This window comes from Eptesicus fuscus, chromosome 17, assembly GCF_027574615.1.
Source record: "Eptesicus fuscus isolate TK198812 chromosome 17, DD_ASM_mEF_20220401, whole genome shotgun sequence".
Taxonomy (NCBI): Eukaryota; Metazoa; Chordata; class Mammalia; order Chiroptera; family Vespertilionidae; genus Eptesicus; species Eptesicus fuscus.
In genome coordinates this window covers 4,477,501-4,496,555 of record NC_072489.1, presented here as the reverse complement: position 1 = coordinate 4,496,555, position 19,055 = coordinate 4,477,501, and the positions used below count along the sequence as shown (strand labels likewise).

General features: G+C 52.9%; 1 protein-coding gene across 1 annotated transcript in view; it reads right to left on the bottom strand.

The window, feature by feature from the left end:
- The window catches only part of WDFY4 (WDFY family member 4), a 234,656-nt gene that overhangs the window by 72,711 nt on the left and 142,890 nt on the right, over positions 1-19,055 (bottom strand). The window contains exons 39-42 of the mRNA XM_054729209.1: positions 9,812-9,889; positions 7,497-7,703; positions 5,936-5,987; positions 3,034-3,200 (exon numbers count right to left, since the gene is read on the bottom strand). Coding sequence (XP_054585184.1) covers positions 3,034-3,200; positions 5,936-5,987; positions 7,497-7,703; positions 9,812-9,889 — 504 coding nt within the window. The remainder of the gene's footprint in view (positions 1-3,033; positions 3,201-5,935; positions 5,988-7,496; positions 7,704-9,811; positions 9,890-19,055) is intronic.

Here is a 19,055-nt window from a genome sequence, read left to right as displayed (position 1 = left end):
GTGGGGCCTGGGGCGCACAATTGACAAGCACGGAATCCACCACCCTTCACGGCAAATGGAGCTGTTTGCAGAGAAACGTGTTTGTGGCTCTGGGAATCATTAATCAATGACACAGAGGTGGCACAAAACAATTACTGTCCCAGGTATCGCTGGAGGCGACCAGAGCTCCAATGATCACACAGAGAAACGAGCGAGCTGCTGCCACCCTGAGCTCAGGCCTGCTGCTGCCCGATGCCTGTGGGGGGTGGGAGGGGCGGGGGGGGGGGGGGGACGGGCCATCCAGAAGCCTGGAAGGAGGGTGTGCTCTGGAGCCCCCTGGGCTGTGTCCCTCAAAGGCAATAGACGTGAGTGTTGCTGAGATGCTGGAGAGGAGGGCAGGATCTCCCTGCAGGGCTGCCTGGCCACCTTAGTGGCGGCCCTGGGAAGGCAGGTGTTCCGGTGTTCTGAGCTGGGCACACACCGGCCACGCACACTCTCTGGACAAGCTTTCCCTTAGGAAAAGCACTTCTTTCATGAAGACATCCGAATTAGGCTGTTCCCCACTGGCATCCAGTACTTGATGCCAACTGTCTCCACACAAGCAGAAGGTATCAGCCAGGAAGTGCAGAAACACCTCCCAACACGCACATGCGTGCGCACACACACACCTGCGTGCACGGGCCTTCTGTGTCTTTGAACATATTCATGGTCAGGGTCAGTGCAACAGTCCTTCCTTCCTCTTTTCCAGCCCCTGTCCACTCGAGCATGCCCAGGCAAGCAGGCTGGCGTGTGCTTGGCATGCTCGGTGCCAGGCAGAGACACCTTGTGTGAGGGACCTAGAGGCCTGCCCGTCTGGCCACCGCTAACCAGCGGTCCTACAGGAAGCTCCCAGCCTGGAAGGGTGTTGAAGGCCAGGGTGGCGGAGAGTTTATGCAACTTGCCCGAGGCAGGGTGCTGGGAGACAGTGGAGAATGAAGGCACTTGAACTTAGCGTGAGACAGACCTGAGCTGGAGCCTAGCAATTGCGGTTAGCGGCCCCCAGGGCCCTGTTTGCCATCTTTAAAATGGAGCTGACAAAGCCTCCGCCACAGGGCCACGGTGACACTAGGCGAGACGCTGGATGACAAGCACAAAGCAAGGGCCCCAGATGCCCAGCTGCCAAGGTTGCCGATGATGCGATAACCAGCAGGATGATGCCCTGAGTCTGTCTGAGCACTCGGCCTTGCCAAGCTGCCCCTGCACTAACCGCTGGCATCTGCCTGCCTGGTGGTGGTGGTGGGAGAGTTGCCATGGTAGCCAGCCTTTGCCAAGCCATGTCCCAGCTGCTCCCAAAAAGGCTTCCACCCAGTGCTTGCCCCTCTTGAGCCAGGGTCCCCAGGCCAAGACAGCAGCCCCAGTTACAGCTGCAAGCGGGTAGCCTACCCCCGAACCTCTACCACCCCTCTGCTCCCCCGGCTGGTGCCCGGCATGTGGCCTCCTGACATAGCTGTGTCTCCCCTGGGCAGAGCCCATCATGCTTACGTCATAGAAGAGAGGCAGGGATGAAGCCAAGCCTGCCTGTTGAAGCATCTGCAGGCAGACTCAGAGGTAAGTAGAGGCCTGCGCCCCGGGGGGAGGCAGTGGAGGGGGCAGGGCACTGTGGATGGGCACACCGGACAGGCTCAGCCAGCAGCAGGCCTCCGCCGCAGCCCAGGGTGAGCAGGTGGGCACCGGGCCGCGAGGACCTGGCCGGTGGAGCTGTCTGGGGCCCGGTCACAGGGACCCTTGTGCCACAGCAGCCCGGCCGCTCCACAGAGCCTGTCCGGTCTAGACCGGACTCCCTCCTCTGGCCAGTGATGTTCTCCAGCTCTGGGGCCGCCTCCCTGTGTCCTCCTCCCTCAGGTATTACATTCAGGGCCTCCTCGGTGTCACCACACGTCACTCTAGGCCCCAAGCCCAGCAACTTTCCGCTTTTCCACAAAATGTGGCATTTTGTAGGGGGCACAGAACTCACAGAGGGGCCCAGCCCAGCAGATCAGGTCTCTCATGGGCTCCACTCTGACCCACTGTCTCATCATGCACATCTCAGAAGGACAGCAGGCCCAGGCAGACCCTCCAGCCCCCCAAGCTGGGAAAGTCAGCCACCCCCCTACCCCACCCCTGGGCTGCTAGGAAAGTCAACCGCCCCCACCCCTCACCCCCCACCCCCTGGGCTGCTGGGAAAGTCAGCCACCCCCTCTGGGACCTGGGAAAGCATCCACCTGTGGGCTTCAGGCTCTTGCTCCCCCAACAAGGCCTCTTGACAGAAACGTCCCTGGGTGAGGCAGTCGGAAAAGCAAGCCTATCAGAGATCAGCACCAATGCCACAGGCATCCTGCTACACAGACTGGGCTGGGCCTTGCTCTCGGCTGTGACGTACACTCCTGACGTACAGCCCGCAGGCTTGGGAAGTGCGTTCCGTCGGGCCAGCCCAGAGGCTCTCCTCGGAAGAGCCAGGGAAAGAACTGGGAGAGGACCCGGTACGGACCCTGAGAGACAGGGGTGCGGCTGGCAGTGTTCCAACGCTGGCCCGCCGGAGCCATTCCGGTGAGCCCACCTCACCCGCACCTGGGCACTGCTCCCGGGGCCGGAGCCCCTGCTGAGGGCCGCGGTGCCAAAGTGTGCCACCCGGGGCCTGCGAGGCGGGCGTGTGGGGACAGCTTGGACGTAGGGCCGGGTGTCCAAGCACACCCCCAGCCCTCACGATGTGGATGCACCCTCGGGTGGTCAGGCTGCAAGCGGGGCCGAGGTGCTGGACTAGGCGAAGGTCAAGAATTCCACACTGAAAACTGCTCTCCCAGGATTAAACAGGTTAGAGCACCTTCACTCAGCAGTTCATCAGCGCGATTTACACCTTCACGGCGTTTTGGTGCAGGGAGTGTGGGTCCCTTTGCACACCTCCCTGACACACGCACTCACAGCGTGCTCCTCGGGTTTTCAGAGGGAAGGGAGTGGCCACCGCGCCTGTGAGTGAGGCGGGCCTCGCTCGCTCGTGTCGGATCGTCCTGAGAGAACAGTCATGATGGGCCGCCTTACCTTCTCGTGGTCAAGAAGCTCTTGTAAAATAACTTGTCTTTCCCGACACAGCTCCAGGAAATCCTCGGAGTGCTGGCTTTCGTGTAGGGCAGGGAAGAAGGTCAGCCGGGTGCAGTCTGCTGCCACCTCGTCGCTTTCGCCCTCGGCTTCCCCGGGGGTCAGCTCACCTGCAGTAGCATAAGGGAACTCAGTGTTGGCACGAGCCACCTGACGTCACCAGGGTTGGGGTGCAGTCGGGCCTGAGTTGCTGGGAGGAACGGCAAGGGTCCGGGGAGACGTGACCGGGGTGCAGGTCCACGTGTCCCTCGTGCCGCTGAGAGTGGACGCACCTGAGCCTGTGGGGGTCAGACACCCTCAGGTTGACCCTCAGGGGAGCCCAGGCCGGGCTGCTCGCCAGGGTTTGTTGGATCTGAACTTCACTTTGTTTGCTCTTTGAAAAGAGTGTTTCTTGTTGTTTTAATTATGGAAGCACTATCTTCTAATTATAAGAAAAATCTGGGAAAACCATGAAGTTGTGAGAAATAAAACAAATGTGTACCCAGAGTCAGTACTGATAACAGCAGCAGCCGCTCAGTAACGCTTCCTCTGAGCTGGGACTTGCAGGGGCACTTTTCATCGGGTGCAGCCCCGGTGGGAGCTGCAGAGCCTCAGCTGACGAGCGGGACACGGAGGGAGGCCGCGCTCTGCGCAGGGTGAAGGGCTGCTGAGAACCCAGGCCGCGGCCGAGCCACGTGTCCGTCAGAGTCGGCGCCAACTCTGGGCCGATTGTCCTCACTGTTCACACTTGGTTGATGTACCTCTGATACCTTTCCTGCACATGTATGTACAGGCACACATCTGTGTAATTTCTGACATAGTAGGAATTACACTGCATTGATAGCTTTTCTTTTCAATTATTTTTTAACTCAAGATCATATCATGAGCACTTTCCCATTCCACTGAAAGGTCGTGGCAAACAATACAGCACCGTGTGGCTCAGGGTCCCCAGAGCCCTCTCCGACGCGTTGGTTCTGCGCTACCATGAAGCTGGGGCGCTGCAGTCGCGCCTGTGCATGGCCACAGCCATGGTCACGGCCACGCTCATTTCCTAAGGCTGCACACGGGCTGCCCACTGGGTGCCAGCTGAGCACATACCCACGTGGATTTCTAGATCCTACTCCTCCACCCTGTCCTGGTGTCCACCTGCCTGGAGCGGACATGCAGCACCTGCCTGCCGTCCAGGGGCTGCAGCCATTTTCTTTATGCCAAGATGCTCACCTCTTTGACCTCAGCCCTGCCCGGGACTCTCACCTCTGGGTGAATGGCAGTGCCTGCTGCTCACAGCGCAGCCGTACAGGCTGCCCCAGCAGGGAGAGCGCGGTGCAGTCACGGGCACGGGGAAGGCATGGAGGAGAACCAGACCCCTCTTCTCCACCGACTGAGCGCCTAGGGACCAGGGACTCAGCAGGCCAGACGGAGGCCCAGTGAGGTCGGCACATCTCCACCCACCCTCTCTGCGGCCACCCTGCGGAGGAGGGAGCGGCAGGTTCTCACTCTGACCTTTGAGTGTGGGCCTCGGGGTGGAGTGATGAGAAGCAAACAGATATTGCACTGTTACCCTATGTCCTATGACCCCCCCTCCCCCCAAATCAACCTGATCCGAGCCCAGGATCCTCACTTCTGGGCAACACTGCAAACTGGCCAGAGAGCCAGCTCACCAGGAAGCCCAATGCTACGGTCCCGGAGACAAGAGGATCAACACCAAGAAGCTGTTGTTTGGTTAAAATATGACACTAGCTGCAGCCTAGGGCACAGGGCACGTCACAGACAGGGAGTGTCCAAGCCAGAGGCAGCCTGCGAGAAGCCACAAAACCAGAAACAGTGTGTGTGTGTGTGTGTGTGTGTGTGTGTCAATGTGTTCTTGCCAAAATGACCTCTGAGAAGCAAACCTGTATTTTTAGCAAGTTGACTCAATCAATTTCCTCCATGAAAATTATACAAATAAAGAGTAAGCATAAACTTAAAATATTATTCAAAGACTGTTTTTCATTTGGGAAATACTACACGTATCTTTGGTCTCACTTGCTGCAGTGTCACTTACTTATAGTCGAATGTGGTCCAAGAATATTAAATAAAAAATTCCAGAAATAAACAGTTCATAAGTTTCACATTGAGCGCTGTTTTGAGTCGCGTGGTGAAAACTCTACAATCTCGCCCCTCCCATCCAGGAAGTGAGTCTGCCCTTTGTCCAGCGCCTCCCACTGTCCGCTCCGGTCTGTCAGCCACTCAGTGGCCGTCTCAGTTATCAGAGCAGCTGCCACCGGATCGCAGGGCTTGTGCTCAATCCGCCCATTTTACTCAGCAACGGCCTCAACGCGCGGGAGCAGCGGTGCTGGCAACTGGGACGCGCCCCAGAGAAGCCACAGGCTTCCCCTTTAAGTGGGAAGGTGTGTGTCTGTAGGAACCCACAGCACACGGTCCTGCAACCTCCCCGTGGGTCAGGGGCTGCTGTAAACTGTCCTTTTTACAATCAGAGAGGTCAGTGTAAGGAGCATTAGTATTTCACCCATTTTTACCCTAGGACGGCCTGTTGTTCCCCTCCCTGTGTTGCAGGTCACACACTGAGCATGTATTTGTACTGTATGGGGCACTTTTAAGGTTTCCCTGGTTCAGCAAGTTGACAAGACAGATCCCTGAAAAAACGTTTACTGTGGCAACGCTACTATCAAGTCTGCCCTCGGGCGCTTGGGCCTGGGACAGGGCCCACTCGGCTCCGGGAGCACGGAGCGCACAGTCGGCCTGCCCGCTCCGGCCCTGCAGCATCCTCTTCCCAAGACATCAATCCCACGTCGCTAATAAGATCTTAAATAAAACCAACAACTGGTTTAATTTTTAAATAAAAAATAGTTGATAAACTGAATACCTCTGTTTTCAGCATTTGTTTGAGAAATATCACCATTTCTGTCTTGGCTTTCCTGAAATAAAATCAGAGAAAAAGAAATTAAATCCTGGGTACTACCTATATGCACCCCCCCCCCCCCCCCAGTCCACATATTCACAAACACATACACATACACGTGACCCCTTCAAATAAATCACATTCTCAAGACTCAGATGCAAGAGAAAACGCTAAATCCTAAAGGACCACAGTAAAAAGCAAGTATTAATGTTCCCGAGTCAAAGGGGAGAAAACCCACAATCTTCCATTAAGCAGAATTACAGTAATTGCCCAGATGATGCCAGAGTGGGATTAGATAGCCTCCCGGGCTGAGGAGCAGGCCACAGCGGAGAGGCTCGGGGCCAGCGGCCCGCTCTCACAGGCAGCCCTCGGCGGTCACCTGCACACTGTGTGGGCTACTTACTTTCAAAGAATATATTTTTATTGATTTCAGGGAGAAGGGGAGAGGGAGAGAGAGACAGAAACATCGATGAGGACAGAGAATCATTGATCTGCTGCCTCCTGCACACCCCATACTGGGGATCAAGCCTGCAACCCCTATATGTGCCCTGACTAGGGTTGAACCGTGACCTCCTGGTTCACAGGTCGACACTCAACCACTGAGCCACGCCGGCCGGGCCGGGCCACTTATTTCTCCTGCCTCCATTTCCTCAGAAATGCATGGAGGGAGAGTACTGAATACCACCAGATGGTTATTGGCAATCCATCAAAAATTCAAGTGTCTACTGAATAAATGAATTAGAATTTTTCATTGAGTTTTATAAAGGATGTAATGTGGATAAAGGCTGTGTGTCACAGACTAGAAAACAAACTCAGCACTGGCTTTTAGAATATCTTCAGTCATGATTGTTCGATGAAGAAATAAAAATCCATTCACAGGTTTTTCTAGTTCACTACCAATTCAACTGGCTCCCCTTCCTTTAACAGGCCAAAATGTAAGTTCGATGACATGAGCTCAAGCTTCAGTGCAGCACACCCGCGGTCTGCCGGACTCCGCCGCTCAGGGCTCAGTGCAGCTTCCATGCATCCGGACGAAATGGGGCACCGGCCGGGGCTTGCAGAAAGGCTGAGGCAGGGAGTGTCCGCTGTCACGGTGCTACGTGATGCGCTTGCACAGCTACGTCTAGAGCAGCGCTGGCCACGCCTGCTGCGTGACAAACACCTTGTACGAGCTGACAGTGACCACCGCCTGGCTCTTCCCAAACTCCGGGCTCTGTGATGTCAGTGTGGCCTGGGTCGGTGGTGCCAATCTGAACCACTCACCCACTCCAACACTCATCCATTCATTCACGGCTTCCCTCCACCGCTACCTCGAGGATTAGCGATTCTTTTTTCTGTTAAAGTGCATCAAGAATAACGCAGAGCAATCCTGCCTTTCCCCACATACATTTCCTCCCGCTCCCGCCCACATCAGAGCTGTCAGAAGCACACCAGAAGTCCCGATGAAAACAGCACCGGATGGACGGAGAAGCTACGGAGACTGTCCCCCACAGCCTGCCTCCGCGCCCTGCGGCGTGGGACTTACCTGGCGCCCTTCTGCACGCTGGGCCGCCCTGGGAGACGAGCGTCTGAGGCGCTTCCTCATGCGGGCGGGCCCTTCTCTCCAGTCCAGCTCCCACCGGGAGCAGGGTGTGGCTTCTGCCGCCGGGCCCCACAAGCCCAGCTCCCCAAAGAGCTGCTCCTGGATCCGGGCCCAGGCTCGGGCTGCCTTGAAGTCACCGCACCGCCGCCTCTGCGAAACAGAGCCGTGGGTGAGAGCGTTCCCCTGAACATGGAGACAGTCTGTCTAAACAGTTAGACCCTTGGGAGTCCCTATGGACTCGCCTCAGAACGCGGACCTTCTCGGGTCTAAGTCAATCAACAGTAAAACTCCGTACGACCTTCTCAACTCTGAGCCCCAGGCAGGCCTGCTGCTAAGAACGAGCCAGGCTGCCTTCTAGGAGGCTGGATCCTTTCTTTCTAGGCTTGGAGGCTCTGCTGGGCTTGTCCTTCCCACCTGACCTTGACCTCTCCCAACCCTGCTGTGTCTGACAAACAGTTACTCATGAGCGAGCCTGGCGGCTGTGCACCAGATGTGCGCTTCTGGGCTGCGGGCTGCACGTCTCCTGACCCCCTAGAGCAGTGGTTCTCAGCCTTCCTGATGCCGCGACCCTTTAATACAGTCCCTCATGTTGTGGTGACCCCCAACCATAAAATTACTTTCGTTGTTACTTCATAACTGTAATTTTGCTACTGTTATGAATCGTAATGTAAATATCTGTGTTTTCCGATGGTCTTAGGCCACCCTGCTAGCGGTTCTCAACCTGTGGGTCACGACTCACAGGTTGAGAACCGCTGCTGTAGAGCCTAAGACCATCGGAAAATATATTTATGGCAACGAAAATAATTTTATGGTTGGGGGCCACCACAACATGAGGAACTGTATTAAAGGGTCACGGCATTTGAAAGGTTGAGAACCACTGCCCTAGAGACTCCCAGGCGCGCTGTGCACGCCCAAGCGAGCTCATACGGGGGACGGAGGCCAGGTAGCTTGGCTCACGCTGATCAGAGCCCATTTCCCCCGCCCTTGGGCACCACAGTTTCACCATTCCTTGGCCCCTCACCCCACCCCAATACCCCCGATGGCTCCTTGCCCCCACTGCTCCTCTCCTCGTGGTAGAACATCTAGTGTTGGCCTCGCCGCCCTGTTTGCGGTCATTCCTTGTCTCCTTGCCCTCTCTTCACTGTAAAAACCCTCTGGGTAGAGCAGTGCCATTATAAGCTCGGCTTTTCCATGCCTAGCACAGGCTCGGAACAGAGCAATTACGAAGTAACCGCTGGAATTAGTAAGCTTCCAGTACTATACGTATGTCCTATTATTAGCCATTGTTTTTTGTTTTAGTTTTTTAAATTTTATTAACAACAAAACCAACTGACAACAGCTTCTTAGCCAGTCCAAACCTGCCCGTGGGCCTTCCTGCCTCTGGGCTTCCCAGGGGTCCTCACCTCCCAGGAGGGAAGGGTTGTCCACCTTAAAGATGGGGCCTCAGGCTCAGAGGGCAGGCCGAGGTGGAGGCAGACCGGAGAGTCAAACAGGGAGCTCACAGCCTGGCAGCGCGCCCTGCCCCTCCCGCACAGCACGGGCCTCAGAGGTGCCTGTGCACTAAGCCGGCCTTCAGCACGGGCGCCGCTGCCCCAGGAGAAACGGCAACGCCCTAATGCGGGGCAAGCACTGCTGCTCCAGCCCTGCGGGTCTCCACCCTGCGCCTGCCCAGCTCCGGTCTCAGTCACTTCTTTTCCTTCCAGGTCCCTGATGACTCCAGCTTTTTCCTGCCTCGGGACTTCACCCAGGCCCTCCCTTCGCCAAAAACACTTCCCAAAATCCTTTAGTCCATAGTCCTCCTTCAGATCTCCACTTAAAAGGCAGTTCCTTTCAGCAAGCTTCCGATCTGCCCAAATTAAACCCTTTCCCCTGTTATAAGCTCTCATTATACCTGTATTTTCCAGGTCTATTGTTCATCACGTTATAATGATCTCGTGATTTCTGCAGTTATCGGATGGATCTCTCTCCTTTGGAGTGAAGCTCTCAGAGTGACGGTGCCTGCTGTGTTTACCCTGTGCCCCTCGCTCCCAGCAGAGGGGCCTGAGGACCCTGAGTGGACCGTGCAGAGACACATCGCCAGCTCCTCCGCGGTCAGAGTGTGCATGCAAATCCCCCGCACAATTAGCCGGGCTGACTCGGCGATGACCAAGTACGGACGTAGGCAGTCTGGAACTTAAACCAAAGGCCCTTCTGCTTTTTTACAGCAGGCCCAGGTGGGTCCGGTCTCTGTGCAGAGGAGGGAGCTGTTTTGGTTTTACCTGCACGTGATCTTTGTGTAAAGATGCATAGAGCTCTTGTCCTTTTCTTCTGTAGTTTTCGATACACGACACAAAATCCTAGAGAAGAGAGACAACGAGCCGCAGCTTAGTGACAGCGGATGTTAGGTAAGAACTTCTCTGCTCAGACCAGCACCAAAGGAGGTGACCCGGGATTTGTGGTCACGCCCGTCATACCTCGTGAGTACAGACTTCACCTAAGCTCACACACACACACACACACACACACACACACACGCTTGTGGGTTACTTCCACTCCCAGCTTGTAGCAGACAAGTCCCCCTCCCAAGAGAAAAGCCGGATCTGAATGATCTGCTTTAAGACAGTGGAGAGCTCCCAAGAGAGCCAAGACTGCCAGAGGCAAGGTGTTGGAGAGGGGAAAACCCCTCGCTGACATGGTCTCAGTGCCTCATATCTGTGCTTTTTTATTTCCCCTCCAGATATTCCAAGCCTGCAAATGCGTAAGAGGCCGAGAAGCTAAGCAGAAGTTGGTGGCTGAGAAGCAGGGAAGCATGACAGCGCCTTTGGGGGCCTCAGGTGGCTAAGGAGAAAAACTGGAGTTCAGGCTCGCCAAGTCTTCCAGAGCACCAGGAACCAAGAGCCCCAAATAGCACAGTGAAGAAAAGGAGCCCGCTTCCTGCATCGAGGCTCCCCTTTAAGCAGCTACCAACGCGTAAGCAGCGTGGGGCTGAGAGGCTGAGAATAGGTAACCTCCCGCAGCCTGAGTCTGGAAACCATCAGGACGTGGGCTTTAGGTGGGATCTCGGAAGGCTGCACCATCCGGACCCAGGAAACAGAGCAGCTTCCAAAGCTGAAGCCCAGCTTCCAGCGAGCGCCCTACAGAAATGCAGCCCAGAAGGCAGAGCGAGTTCTCCTGGGATAAGCTGTATCACCTGAGCTCCTAACAGAGAATCTTCATGCAAAAGGTTCAGCAGCCAAGCAGAAATTACTGGATGTGCCCATAAAATGATTAATAGAAAAATAAACATGTATCCAGATATTAGAGTTATCAGACATGGACCTCAAATTAATGCAAGCAATATTGTCCAAAGTGAAATATGGAGAATTTTGTAAGAGACATGGAATCTCTGAAAAATAACCAAATGAAAATTATAAGCCTGTAATATGAATTAAATAAAAGAAGAAATTTTATGGGTGAGTTTAACAGGACAGAGGATAAATGAGGTTACAGAAATACCCTTGCTAAAATATGATGAGATAAAAATATGGAAAATATAACATAGTAATTAGACATTTATATAACTTATGAAGTGATCACCCTAAGTCTAGTACCCGTCTGACACCGTGCATAGTTATTGCAATATTATTAACTGTATCCGCTAAGCTGCATTTTACATACCCATGACTGTTTTTATAACTGACAAATTGTACATTTAATCACTTCCCCCTATTCACCCCCAATCTCCTCCCATCTGGCAACCACCAAAATGTCCTCTGCCCTGGCCCAGTGGCTCTCTTTACCAAAAGGGTGCATGTTGGATACCAGGTCAGGACGCATACCTGGGTTCCAGGTTCAGTCTCTAGTCAGAATGCATATGGGAGGCAATGACCAATGTTTCTCTCTCTCTCTCTCTCTCTCACTCTCTCTCTCTCTCTCTCCCCCCCGCCCTGCCACCCCCCGCCCCATTCCTCTCTCTCTCAAATTAATAAACATATCCTCAGATGAGGATAAAAAAAATGTTCTCTGTATCTACGAGTTTTGTTCTGTTTTGTTTGTTCATCTAACTTGTTTTTTTGTTCTTTTTAGCTCATTTTTTAGCTTTTTTATTTTATTTTTATTGTTTATTTTATTTTTTTAGATTCCACATATAAGTGAAATCATATGGCATTTGTCTTTCTTTGTCTGACTTATTTCACTTAGTATAATACCCTCTAGGTTCATTCATGTTGTTACAAATGGCAAGATTTCATTTTTTAATTTATTTTTAATCCTCACTCCTCAGTGAGGATGTTTTTTCCATTGATTTTTAGAGAGAATGAAAGGGAGGGAATGAGGGAGGGATGGAGAGAGAGAAGAAACATTGAAATGAGAGAGACACATCAATTGATTGCCTCCCATTTGCACCCTGACTGGGGCGAGGGATTGAACCTGCAACCGAGGTATGTGCCCTTGACCTGGAATCAAACCCACCACCCTTAGACCCGAGGGCCAACATTCCAACCACTGAGCAAACCGGCCGTGGCTCATTCTTCTTTATGACTAACATTGTATAAGTGGTGCCACAGCTTTTTTATCCACTCATCTGTTGATAGACACTTAGCCGCTTCCATATCTTGGCTATTGTAAGTAATGCTGCCATGAACATAGGGGTGCATATGTCTTTTTGAACTAGTATTTTGTAATTCCTAGGATATATTCCTAGAAGTGTGATAACTGGGTCATAAAACAGCTCCATTTTTAATTTTTGAGGAAACTCCATACTGCTCTCCACAGTGGCTGCACCAGTCTGCATTCCCACCCGCAGTGCACTAGGGTTCCCTTTTCTCCGCATCCTCGCCAGCACTTGTTTGTTGTTTTATTGATGGTAGCCATTCTCACAGGTGTGAGGTGATACCTCATTGTGGTTTTAGTTTGCATCTCTCTGATGATGAAAGATGTTGAGCATCTTTTCAGGTGTCTATTGGCCATCTGTATGTCCCTCTGGAAACATGTCTATTAAGTTCATAATTTAAACTCTCCCCCTACACAAATTTCCAGGTCCAGATTGTTTCACTTGAGAATTTTCTAAAAAAAATTAAGCAAAAAATCGTACAAATTTTACAAAATACCTTCCAGAAAATAGAAAAGGTGGGTATACCTTCCAATTTGTTTCATGACAATGGCAATACCCTTATAACCCAGACTAAAATCAGACAAACGCAGTACAAAAAAGAAACCTATCCATCATGAGTAGAGATGTTAAAATCCTTGCCAAAATACTCGCTAAGAGAATTTAGCAATACATAAAGAGAATTATACTTAGCGACTAAGTGGGGTTTATTCTAGGAATTCAAGGCTGGTGAATGCTTGAAAGCAGTCAGTGTGATATATCATTCTAGTAGGTTCCAGAAGAGGGGACCTGGGAGTGGCTCCTACTCAGAGAAGTCTCCCTGACTAGGATGTTGCTTCAGCTGATTCCTGAATGCAAGGTTTTAAATAGAAGCCTGACGTGGTCCCATTAGCATTTTTGATGAGTCATTCTGGTAGCAAGCTGAAGGATGGAGTTAAGGAAGGCAAGCCCCGGAGTAGGGAACACTCTGAGGACATTATAAAGACAGCACAGTGAGCCCTGACCGGTTTGGCTCAGTGGATAGAGCGTCGGCCTGCGGACTCAAGGGTCCCAGGTTCGATTCCGGTCAAGGGCATGTACCTTGGTTGTGGGCACATCCCCAGTAGGGAGGGTGCAGGAGGCAGCTGATCGATGTTTCTCTCTCATCGATGTTTCTAACTCTCTATCCCTCTCCCTTCCTCTCTGTAAAAAAAATAAATAAAGTAGACACACAGTGAATGCGTGAAGAAGGTTCCAGTATAAGAGCTATATGAAAAGTAGGAATTGGTGACTATGAGATGGAAGGAATTGCTCCAAAATTCCTGATTTTCCTGAGTGAATTAAATTAAATAAGAAAAAGAGGAGAGGTCACACACACAAGAGGAAGAGCAGGTTTCAGGGACATGGGGACATGTTGGATTTGAAGTGGAAAGGCACAGCTAGACCTCCCCAAATAAAACCCAGGTGGGAGGTCCCAGGTCCATGTGAGCCATCAGATGACAGAATGAGCCCCAAGGAAGGCTATGGTCACTCATGGAGAGCGAGCCAGAGAGGAGACTGAGACAAGGTCCAAAACCCGGAGAGATTTCGGCCAGGAGAAAGGTTAGAGAAGTTTAAGGAAAACCAGAAAGAAATGCCATGGACCGAGGGCCCTGTCAGCCCAGTGGACACATGGGAGAAATCTGTGAGGATTTTCCTGATGGATTTTCCTGATGAACTTCCTCCTTACTAACTTCTGCAAGAGCTTTTCACAGGAATGACTAAACAAGGATGTCCCCTAGGAATGTGGAGGCGAGGCGATGGAGACAGTGAGTACTGTCAGTGCCTTCAGGAAACGGCTCTGAAGAAGGAAGAAGGCTCTGGGAGCAGAGCTGGACACCTGAGAGGGAGGCTATGACTCAAGGCCGGGGGAGATGGCAGTAGACGCCAGCAGGTTGACAGCGAAGGAAAGAGACATGCCATGATGGTGCAGGCTCTCTGGGAGGAGGAGGAAGGATGGGATCAGCAGCCCACGCAGAGCTTGGCCTGAGCAGGGGAAGGGGAGGTTCCGCATGCTCAGAGGCTCGAGGGAAGGGCCTGCGGATGTGCAGCTGCAGACATGTGTGTAAGTGGGACACTGGGAAGCGAGGCAGTTCACACCTGGTGGCTCCTAGCTCCGGGGCGGAGAAGGGGTAAGTGGGTCTGCCTCCCCTGAGAGCTGAGCAGGGGTCTGGCGCAGAATGCTGAAGATTCGGAATAGTGGATTAGGAGGATGGAAGAAGGAACTGACCAAGGAGAAACGGACTCCAACAATACAGGAAGTGGCCGTGCCAGGAAATGAGTTCTTGGACGCTGTTACCACGTGCGTCTCCTCTACTTGCGTTCCCACCCTGTACATCTCGGTGCTCAGCAAACACTACTTTCCCATTGGCCTCTGAGGCCTTTTGTGCCCTGGAAACTGGTCGCTCCCAGGGTGTGGAGACAGGAGGAGGGCAATTGGGGTCAGTGCAAGGCCAGAGCTCTGCCTGGGCGGCAGGGAACGTGGCATGTCGATGAGGGACACGTGCAGAACAGCGCTCTGTGTGGCTTACTGAGCTCAGTGGCCTTTGCTTAGCAACTGCCTGTGCCTGAGAGAGTGCGGAGCCTTTGAAGTAGAACAAAGGGCCACGAAGGCCATCTGGAGACTTGAGGGGACGCAGCGCTGGGTTAAAGAGCTGAGCCCGGCTCCCCCAGCGCCTCCTGGGAAGGGCTTGGCTAGAGGGTACAGATCAGACTTTGGAATGGGAACGGGCACGTCCCATCTAGAGGGTCACCTTTAAGTGAGCTGACCTCAAGCTGGTGGTGCCCACCGTGCCAGAGACACCCCGGGCCGGCCAGCTGCCGTGAGCCTCCTGCCCAAGCTGCCCCATAGGAAGCGCCTGCTGGCTGCTGATGACAGTCATTACACTTGTTTGTTTAAAGCCTCATTAGTCTGTGTCCAGAGCTGTGTGGCCTCACACAATGAGAAGGCCAACATCTGAAGGCAGCCCCTCAGACCCTGCCCAAGGTGACAGGCGCAGGCCTTGCCCCAGCCCCGCTCTGCACGGGCCAGGCCTGGAGGGAGCTCAGCAGCGAGAAACACCACGGCTTCGCATGCACTGACCTGCCGTGCGCCGACACCCTCCGAACCTCATTTTAACCCTCTGACTCGCCATTTCACTGCTAGTAATTTATTCCCAGGCACCTCAGATATAAGCCCAGGGATTCCCTGGACAACATTCCCCACCATCCTATTTATAGAAGCACAAAATGAGATGGTTCAAATACCAACACAGGAAGGGTGAGTCAGCCTTATAAAGGGCATGTGGTCACCGCAGGCATCGCAAAGGGCCACCACTCGCCCACACAGCACCTCTGTAACTGTCCTGGGCCTGAACGGAGGGCCTGAATCATGGAACGAAGGCTGCATTTCAGCTTCCTTCTGCCACTCTGGCCAGATGCCGCTGCTCACAACCTACACAACCTCACAACCGGCACTGAAGCCTTGGTGTCAAAAACATTCAGCTATGAGACCAAGTTCATGACGGACCGAGATTTTTTGAAGGAGGTTAGAAAACAGATGGTAGCAACAACAACAGTTAGTCTGTATGGATTTACGTGGGAAAACAAACAAAAAAAAAATGCAGAGTGCTGGTCATGAGTGCTGCCAGCCAGGTATTTCTAGTCTCTCCTCCCGAGGTCAGCCAGCCTGCTACCCCGGAGCGAGGCGAGGCCCGGAGAGGTGTGCAGGTGCTCCAGGGCTCCTGAGCAGCTGGCTGAGCTCCTTTCTAATGCGATGGCAGCACTCGATGTCCAGGCGATGGCTGCTCCGTGAGCCAGTGCCGCTGAGTGAGGAGGAGTCCCCAGCAGTTCCCTGCCAGCTCACGCTGTACTGGTAGCACAAGCGAGAAACACATCTTTGCCATTTTAGGCCAATGAGATTTGGGGGTATTTGTTACTGCAGCATAACCTAACTTCTCCTAAATAATGCACACATAAAATATGTTAGAAAGGGTTGCAGTGGAAATGGATTTATATTTGTGATCAGTGAAAAGAGATCAAGAGCACTAAAGTGAAAGCAAGTATGAGATGAATGAAATACCATGAGCAAAGTGCTGGAATAATTTGAGCAACAAGACAATTTATAGGCTTAAAGAATTATAGCCCAATGTATACATATAGGTGAGTCCCTACTGATATAAATAACATTGAACAAATAAATTTATGGGGCGAAAGAGACAAACCTTCCTCACAGAAGAACTTCAAAGAATGGAGGTACATACCTACCCCCCCCCCGCCAGGAGGCAGAACTCAATTGCTTACCCCACTAAGGGTGGGTGGACTTAACGACTGGCTTCCGAAGGATCAAGTGTGAAGAGGGAGAAACAGTAACTTCCCAGTGGGGAGACCTGCAGGCACCACATGACCACGGCTGAAGGCTGACATCACCAGGCAGTGTTGCATGGTGCTCTGCAGCCCTCAGCTGATAGGTGACGAGAAGGGCACTCTCTGTGGTCTTTCTTCTGAAGAACCCATACCCCCAGGATGATGATGAGGGAAAATATTAAACAAACCCACGTTGAGGCGTATTCTATGAAACACACCTCAGAGACCAGCCTCTCAACACTGTCAAGGTCAAGAAAAAACAAGGAAAGGGCACGGTTGTCACGGAGAGGAAGAACGAAGGGGGTGTGATAGCTAAATGCCTGCGGTGCCTTGGACTGGGTTAGTAGGAACTGAACAAAATGAAGTCTGGAGTTTAGTTACTAGTCATGTACTAATTAACATCACTTCTTAGCTTTGACAAATGCACCATGTTATGTAGCATAAGATGCTAACAAGGGGAAATTGAATGAGGGGTATATGGCAGTAGTGAATAAAATGTGAAAAGTATATAAAAGGTATTTGGAAATAAAAAGCGTATTGAAAAACACAATGGGTTTCTCACACCCTTCCACCTAAGCCCCATCATGAACCAGATGGGGATGCCAGTCCCCACTCTCTTAGTTGGACACAGTCCTACGTTTCTTTTGGGTGCAGACAACTCATTGGACAGAGTGCAATTCTCATGTTCAAAGACAAATAATTTTTAGTAAATCCTGTTTCCCCAAATTGCACAAGCCAACCATGTCATCAGACACTTAACAAAGAAATAGTCATTGATCCGCGGTGGGCACGCTGCGTGAGGAATGTACAGAGGCAGGTGCAGAATTCACGAAACCACGAATGGCATCATTTTTGATGAATAAGTTAAGAGAATTTTAAGAACATTATTGCCAACTTGATTTCCATTTTACGAATATATTTTAAAAGGTAACCTCGTAGTACATGATCTCTCATTCATCGCAGCTGAAGTGAAACTCAGATGTGGAGACGGGTGCCCCTGTGTCACATGTTCCCACTGATCACTCTTATTGGTCACCCGTCACGCGTCAGTCACCTCTCCTCCGCTGGGGGTCTGGGAGGGCGAGGGGGTTGAGTAAGGGTGCCACGTTGCTGGGGGCAGAGAGCAACAGAGGGAATCCTACCTGTGTGAGCACTTTGTAACTGCATTGCTGTCTTCTCCCTCCAACACCCTCCCAGCTCCCGCCTGCAGCCTAACCCAGCAGATGCAGCAGCTGCACCACAGCGGGGGGCTCCCCACCGCCTGCCCCTGGAATGAGCTCCCCGAGGACACTGCCCACCTCTGTCGCCCAGGGCCTGGCAAATGGAGGCAGCAATAGAGTTTGAGATACTGAAATGAAGCTCCCAGAGCCTCCTCCCTCCTCTGAGCCAAGTTCTCTGCAGCTGGCCTTTCTCTGCCCAGAGTAAACCACTCCTGGTGGTCAGGATGAACAACCCTTCCCGGTCTGCGAAGGACGAGGGTCAGGCGCTGGGCAGGCCTGGCTCTCACGACCACCGCCGCGGTGAAAGCCACCTGCAAGTCAGCATTTCCCTTGTTGCAAAACATTCAACAGCCGGTTCCCGCCCGGTCCTGTGCTGTGCCCCTCCGCACCAGGCCGCGGGCACGGGCCAGGGGCCTCCGAGGGCATCTGTTCTACGACCCAGGCCAGGAAGTGCTTTCCTCCCAGGGCTCAGATAATGGCACTTTTCTCTGCTGCGGAGACATAGCCTCTGGATTCTTAATAAATGTCAAGCGATAGCAGAGTAATAATCATATTTCCAGCAATAATGACAACAGCGGGCTCAGAGTGGGTGAGGAGGGACCCGACCACCCAGGGCAATTCCTCTCCTGTTAAATTCACTCACAGATTAATTTCTAAGATGTACGGAGGTTTCTAATTTGTCTTTGTTGAACTGTGATGTTTTGATTAAATTCAATCGTCATGAGTACTTGGGGGATGACTACTGAAAAACAGCAGTTCGGTGTAGCCAGGGACAAAAGCTTCAAAGCTGCAGGCACAGGCCTCCCAGGAGCCTCCCGCTCGCCTGCCTGGGCCTCTGCCTGGCCGGGGCCTCCATCCGGCCCTGACAGGTGGGGAGCGCCGCCGCACGGCCCTTCCCTGAACTCACTCAGCCCCATCTCCTGTCTCCTCTCGCTGGCTCCTGTCCCCTTGTCCTCACAGGGGAGGCTCCCAGAGCCACAGCCTCTGCAGGCGGGGGAGGGGGAGGGGGGCGCAGGGCAGGCAGAGGGAGCAGGGAAGTGAGACACTGAGGCGTGGGAGGGGTCTGGATGGGAGGTAAGTGTGAGGATCTATTCCAAAGGTTGGAAATCCATGGAGCCATCCCCCCCAAACACCTACTGATACCGAGGTGCTTTTATGGACTAAATCGTTTTCTCCAAAATGTCCGTGTTGAGGCCTCACGCCCAGCACCTCAGGGTATGACGGAGGCCCTTGGAGACGGGCTTTTAAAGAGGGTTCATGCAGCAGGCCCTGCAGTGGCCCCAAGCGCTGTCGGCTCTTCCTTAGAGGAGGGAGGGGCAGGAAGCTGCGGACAGGAGCTCTGGCTGCACCCAT